General features: G+C 36.1%; 1 protein-coding gene across 1 annotated transcript; it reads right to left on the bottom strand.

Moving 5' to 3' along the window:
- Positions 1-3,931: 3,931 nt before the first annotated feature.
- On the bottom strand, positions 3,932-6,820 carry LOC144548822 (putative receptor protein kinase ZmPK1). The gene is made up of 2 exons (XM_078297538.1): positions 6,813-6,820; positions 3,932-6,493 (listed from the first exon to the last, which is right to left on the bottom strand). Exons 1-2 carry the CDS (start codon positions 6,818-6,820, stop codon positions 4,129-4,131), a joined length of 2,373 nt encoding a protein of 790 aa, XP_078153664.1. The 3' UTR covers positions 3,932-4,128.
- Between the last annotated feature and the right edge of the window lie 360 nt (positions 6,821-7,180).

Here is a 7,180-nt window from a genome sequence, read left to right on the forward strand (position 1 = left end):
AAATTGATGGAGATAAGTGGGGGCATCACACTGAGTATGTCATGCAGCCTGTGCTAATTAGCTACCCTCATGATTTTAATTTTTTTAATTTTGTATATTCAAATTTAATTAAATTTTCGTTCTTTTAGTTTTCATTTAATCTTAGCTTCTCTCATAAAATGACAAATATGTGCTTGTAGCCTAGAGGTTAGAGTTTCATTTGTTTACTCACTCTTATTCAAATTTTCAAGTTACAGATCGCCTGGAGATAGGACATTAAATCATACGACTAACCACCCGTCGAAACCGCCTCAGAAATGATGTGGTTCTTGCTGCCTCAGAAATGAATGCAAATTAAGAATGTGATTGCCCAAAGTAGGAAGTGGTGAATATATATCATGTGAGACTGTGGATGGGTATGGCTTGACTGTAGTTTGTATATGATAATATATAGTAAGGAGAATATATATTCCATGTATAATAATCTTAGATGTGATACATATATATAAATAGGTGCAATATAAGAAAATAAACAATGTAAATTATGATATGTACCATGTCCAAACAGATGTACGTTGAAGTACGTACGAGACTTAAAATAATCGCATCTCAAATCCTGAACTAGTGAAGGTTTTGGTAGAACTTTTTTAATTTATTTATTAACTTGCCTTTTATTTATTTTTTAAATAGTGGTACTAAGTAGGACAGATTTCTCATTAATTAAAATATTTTTTTTTTACACTCTTAACTTGATAAGAGGAGATATTGATGTGGGACTGGCTGGAGCCTCTTCTCACAGTTTGAACTAACAATTTCGGCCCAATTAGCCCAATCAGCATTCCTGTATGAATTTTTCAAATCTAATTTCATACCACAAACATTGTATTATTCAATATAAATTAATTTGTTGACAATTAATTCCTATTTTAAATTAATCTATTGACAAGAATTTGTGACAACTAATTTATTTTAATCCATATAAATTAATTTGAAGGCCGAATATCCAGCAAAAAAAATACAAACGTAAATTCTGACTGTAAACATGCATAACTTTTGATAGAAAATATTGATTTCGTCTTATGACTCAATTCCAGAAAGCTCACAAAGAGATCTACATGAAAAATTGTCTGAAGTCATTTTCGAACCTGTAACCTGTAACCGTCATTTTCGAACCCAATAAAGATCGTCTGAAGTCTGAAAAATTGATTTGAAAATTGAAATTTCTAAACATCACCAATTATTTATTTTCTTTTTATTTAAAATCGAAATGGCCCTTTTAAGAGAATTTATTAGAAGGCACTAAAAATATTTATTTATTGTCAAAAAATTAATTTATTCTATTATTTTTTCGAATTTATTTTTCAGTACAAAAGGTGGAATGGTCTCTGGTTTCCAATAAAACATTTGCACATAAGACACATCCTAAACAAACAGTACATCCCCTCAATTGATGTATTTCCTGAGTCAAGATTTTATGTTGTCTCCACTTGCTGAATTCTCGTATGGCATTTTTAACATTTGGCCCCACCTGTCATACCCTACTTCCCAGTCAAAACATTACTAGAAGACAGTCTCTCATCTCTTCCAACAACACGTACGTTCAAGCTAGACTTCTTCCATCCCGGCTCCTCCCTTGATGACCTTTTTATCGGTATATATATTGTTCAGTGTTTCACTGGAAACAGTTGTGTGGGTTGCCAACAGTTTTGGAAACCAAGTCATTAACCATACATAACAACGGGTCTATTGCTCCTGTGTTGGTTTGACTTCATGCAGCGCAGCAGTGACTCTATTGCTCATGTGCTGAATGAAGCCAAATCATCCCTGTTAATATCTTTACCTGGTTGCTCTACAATTGTAATTTGGATCGGGCCTTTGATTGTCCCACCAAGTTAACGGAAGCCCAATAATGTAAAATCTAAAACCTGATAGCCCCAAGTCCCATTTAAAATGCAATTGCGAAAAACGACAAAGGACAAAAATGTCCTTGTTCTTTCAAATAAATTGCCTGATTAAATCCAGTAGATAGATCCCTGCAGAATTTTCAACATGGATATATGGCCTGTATAAATAGAGAGACTAGTGACTTTTTTTTTATGGTTTAAAGGCTGTGAATTCATGATCACTCAACATCATGAAATAATTTACGTCGACAAAATTTGCTGTCAAGTATAACATTCAACACAATAATAGACATGCATGGATCGATGCCGCGTGTCTGAAAGCCAACTGTATTGACCCGGAATGCAACCAAAAATTTACGATTGAAGGACTGGAGGAATAAGTGTCATGAAATGTATTTCATGTTATGAGGAAACTAATAATAATCATTTTTATAAAAAAAATAAGAATTTAAAAGGTTTAAAATAAAAAAAATTCACTTCATCATAGGAGCTTAATTAGTCCCCTTTTCCGAGTTTTTTATTAATAGGAAATAAAAATATATAAATTTTAAACAATTGAAATGGAATGTAGACAAAACACCGTAAACTATGGCGTCCATTCCAAACGCCATAGTTTATGGAGTCCGTCCGGTAACAAAAAAAAAAAAAAAAAAATTCTGCAAAAGATAAGGGTAAAGCCAATCATTTGTATTTTGTTTCAATTTTAGAAAACTATTCATTGTTAATTAGGGATTCATATATATTTTGTTCCAATTTCAGGTAAAACTTCGGCTACTCAAAGTGAAGGCGATCATTATGAGATGGGACAATCTGATGAAGCTCGGCGATGTATTTTCTATTTAATGAACATATTGGTCACTCTATATATGGAGGAAGAATGAGAGGAGACAACCCGAGGGAAGAAAGAAGGAGAGGTTAAAGCACTACTAAGCAGGAGAGGAGAAAGCACGAAAGGAGGATGAAGAGAATGAGCTATGCCACATCAAGACTCAAGCTGCCGATAGGTGCATTTTACCACTAATTTGGCTATTATTTGTAAAGTTTCATTTTAGTAAATTAAAGTTTTATATGAGTCTTTTCTCTTTCACTAATAATCTCTCTTGTTTGATCACTATTGTCTAGGATTGATAGATTTTTCCTGTTTTGATTTAATGTTTATGTTTATGTTTTATATTTTCTTGGTGATTCTTGCTTTAATTGTTTCTTGGTGGTACAAATTAACAGGGATATATATGATAAGATGGTGATATAATTTTAATGTTATTAGTACAATCATGCTCCTTGTTTATGTCTATTAGCTTGCTTTCATGGTTTTATATTTTTTTGGAATATATTGGATGTTATTTCTATTCTTTTTTTTATAAATGACTAGCAAATATAGGAGTTAATTATCTTCAGAAGTACCTTCAGGAGTTAATTCTCTTTTTGGATGTTAATTATCTTCAGAAGTATTTAAATAAACAGAAATCTTCATACGTAGAAATAACATTTCAAGTGATATAAATCAGTCAATTACAGTTCTAAATGGAATTAAAAATTGCACTGAGTAATATATGATGAATCCTATAGTTACTTATGCTCCCAGTATCGTGCAAAGAACATTCAAATTTGCAAAGTAAATAAGATAAATAACACAAAATTTTAGCATCCATTTTTTTCAAATCGCAAATTAAGATCATATTTATTCTCTACGTAAATCATAAAAAATCATTATAAAATTATATTTTTATATTCATTATAGCTGTAAACATCAAATTTTGCTGTGATTGGAAGATTAGTTGCCTATAGCTGTTACCATCAATTGGAATAGGTCGCATTTTGCACATTGAGAGACTGAGAGGTTTCTCTCCTACATTTATATGTCCCTTTCACACATTTATTCATTTAGACTAAGTAGTGGAGCATTCAATCCCAAAGATCATGAATATATATCATTAATTGCTAAGTGGGATGCTACTATATATAAATACAACCAATTATTTGTGTGAACTGGAAAATAATTAAGAAAAAGAAAGTTAAGTCAATATGATAAAACTAAAGAGCACAAACAGGGATCCTAATGATAGAAGATGATTTGATCATCTTATGTAGCTAATTAGCAGACAAATATTATAAAAAAAGAGGAGAGAATTAATTAAACAATACAAGAAAATAAAAATCTCATTTTTTCCGTGTATTACATGTTATACAATTTATGAGCAAGAAGTGTATTTATTTAACTAAATGTCGATTACAAATTCATGACTTAGGCATCGATGGAGTGTAGAGTTTGCAGAACAGAGATCATGCTAGGCCTATTGCGTTGCTCCTCTTCCAAGCATGAAACAGCTAACTTTACGCATGCAGTTACCTCTGCCATCTTGAAACTGAAATCACCTTTCAATCTGATGTCTACAATTTCTACAATGCAAGAAAATTCATTGTGCGCGAGTTTTTCTTTAAGCTTCATCACAAAACTACTCAGTGTCATGTTTACCCCCTCTCCATTATCAGTTACACAATCTGAAATTCGGACCCCCATCACTAACTCAAGAAGCATTACTCCATAGCTGTAAACATCAACTTTTGCTGTGATTGGAAGATTAGTTGCCCATTCAGGTGCTATATAACCTCTGGTCCCTCGAATCCGTGATAGCATTGAGTTTACTCTGCTTCTATGAAGTAACTTCGATAATCCAAAATCAGTGATTTTTGGGTCAAACTCTCGATCTAACAAAATGTTCTCCGGTTTAACATCACAATGAATGACTTGTTCTAAGCACTCGTGATGCAGATATGCCAACCCTTTTGCCACGCCAATTGCGATTTTATATCTCTGCTTCCATCCAAGCAAGATACTTGAAGTACCGGTACCGAACAGGGCTTTGTCCAACGAACCATTTTCAACAAATTCTGTGACCAGTATCCAGTGCAATTTCTCTGAACAGAAGCCCCAAATTCTCACAAGGTTCATGTGAGAAATCTGACAGATAACACTCAATTCAGCCTGAAATTCTTGCTCACCTTGGTTAACTTCATCCAGTTTTTTCAAAGCTACCACTCTACCATCTCTCAATACACCTTTGTAAACAACTCCGGATCCTCCCAGCCCAATGACATCTTTAAACTTATTAGAAGCCTTCCCTAGTTCTTTGTATGTGTATCTACGAAATTGATAGGTGACCAACTTATACCCTTCTTCCTTTTCTAGTGAATTGCTCTTCTTTCTGAACATGAAACAATAACCAAAAGAAATGAAGAAGAGTTCTATTACAAAAAGAGCAAGTAAACACCAATACAAATAGGCCCATGGTGTTTTTCCCTTTGTGCTCCGTTCTAGCTCCGTTCCTTCACAAATAGGTTTGAGCATCCTTGTATTGAACAATAGTTCTGAGAAGGCCTCACTGCTTTGAGAAAGCTTAAGGTAGATGTCCCCTGGATAGCCAGGATAATACTTACCATTGAAGAGAGAGTTTTTCACATAACACTCTCCTTTTCCAGGACGGTATTCAAGACCTTCGCACCTGTAATTCCTACAAATGTCCTGGCACACTTCTATAGAGGTTCGACTCATGACAATTATGTCAGAACCTTTAGTCGAATAATCAGAGCTGGGGACATGAACAAACCAGCCTTCATTATTATTATTGAAAATACGTGAGCATCCTTTACTCCAATTACTCGGATCATTCATTTTGAAACCAGGAGGACAAGTGCATGTAGGCTGTGGTGCATAAATGCAAATTCCATTTGTACCGCATAACCCATGGATACTACAATGTTGAGAAAGAGCTATCCATGAGATTGACCAGGTGCCATCAATTTCATTCAGACTATACAGCCTGAGATTGCCATCGGAGTCTAGCGTGAGTCGTCTCCAAATCCCAGGACCCAAATCAGATGCTTCAAACCTTAAGGCATCCGTTGAGGTAAAAAAACCATTTACATCAAAGGAACCTCGTCTTGTACTCATATAATTCACACTTCCATTATCACACACACTGTTCGCATGATCTGGCCAATATGTGGTTGAGAGTGCGAAAGTGGGGTTGCCGTACATCAGTGACAGGACATTATTATCATCGAAATAGAATCTGTAGTAGTCTGACTCTGAAGAAAGTGGGGCTCTATATGCTATCAAATTTATGTATGCGGTAATTGGTTGATTAGGCAATAAGGTATCAGTAGGGTAATCAAAGCTTTGCCAGAGAGTATTATTACCTCGACTCATAATGACAAGGTTTCCTGAATCCAGGAGCTCAGCTCGATAAGCATCCTGTGTGTCAACGTTGGTGCTCCATACCACCCCTCCATTAATATCCTTCAAAACCAGATTACCATCTTCGCTTAATTTAATCATATACACGGAACCATAATTAACAGGTCGATTGAGGTTTGCACTTGCAGTCCAAACCGCTGTATATTTTTCTGACTTAGAAAACCAAATTGAGAAGGTAAAATCAGTCGGTGAGATGTTGTAGAAGCCGCATGTGAAAGTACCGCTCGTAGATATCAGAACTTGAGAAGGATCTTTAACTGATAAAGATGCACCGAGATCAAGATAATCACTACAGCAAAACAGAGTATCAGCGACCGGTATTAGCGACTGGTGGTGACGCCGGTCGCTGATGCTAATTTTTTCTCAAAAATAATGATTTTTAGTCAAATTCTGGCGACCAACTGTATTAGCGACCGGTATCAGCGACCGGCGCCAACACCGGTCGCTGAATTTTTTTTTTTTTTTATCGCTGAAATTTTGAGATAAAACGCGCGGGCGGCAGAATCTTCTTCTCCGCGGCAGAACTCCAATCGGAACCCCAAACCCTTTTTCAATTTTTGATCGGAACCCAACCCCTTCTCCAAAATCGATCGCCTCAGACCGACGGCTCTCAGCACCTCTCTCTCTCTCGCTCTCTCGCTCTCTCTTGCCCACGCTAGACCCTCTCTTGCCAGACCATCCTTTCTCTCTCACTCACGCCAGAGAAAAAACCCTCCATCCTGCGCACCTGAGAAGCCCTTGATCCCGCCAGAGAAACCCTCCATCCTGCTAGAGAGAGAACCCTCTATCTCCTCCGGCGCCTCTCCCTCCTCCGGTGCCTCTCTCCACTGTCCGCCGTCGCCTCTGTCCTCCCAGCGCATCACTGTCTCTTCTCCAGGTATTTCACTGAATTGAATAGATTTAGCGATTCTGTCACTAGATTTGGATTGTTTGGTTTAGCGATTGTTTGGTTTAGCTGTTGACAGATTGACAGATTGCGATTGATTTAGGAGCTCGTATTTCGGCAAAAAAATTGTTATTCTCCAAAGGCATGGTTGGT

This window comes from Carex rostrata, chromosome 34 (genome assembly GCF_964058835.1).
Source record: "Carex rostrata chromosome 34, lpCarRost1.2, whole genome shotgun sequence".
Taxonomy (NCBI): Eukaryota; Viridiplantae; Streptophyta; class Magnoliopsida; order Poales; family Cyperaceae; genus Carex; species Carex rostrata.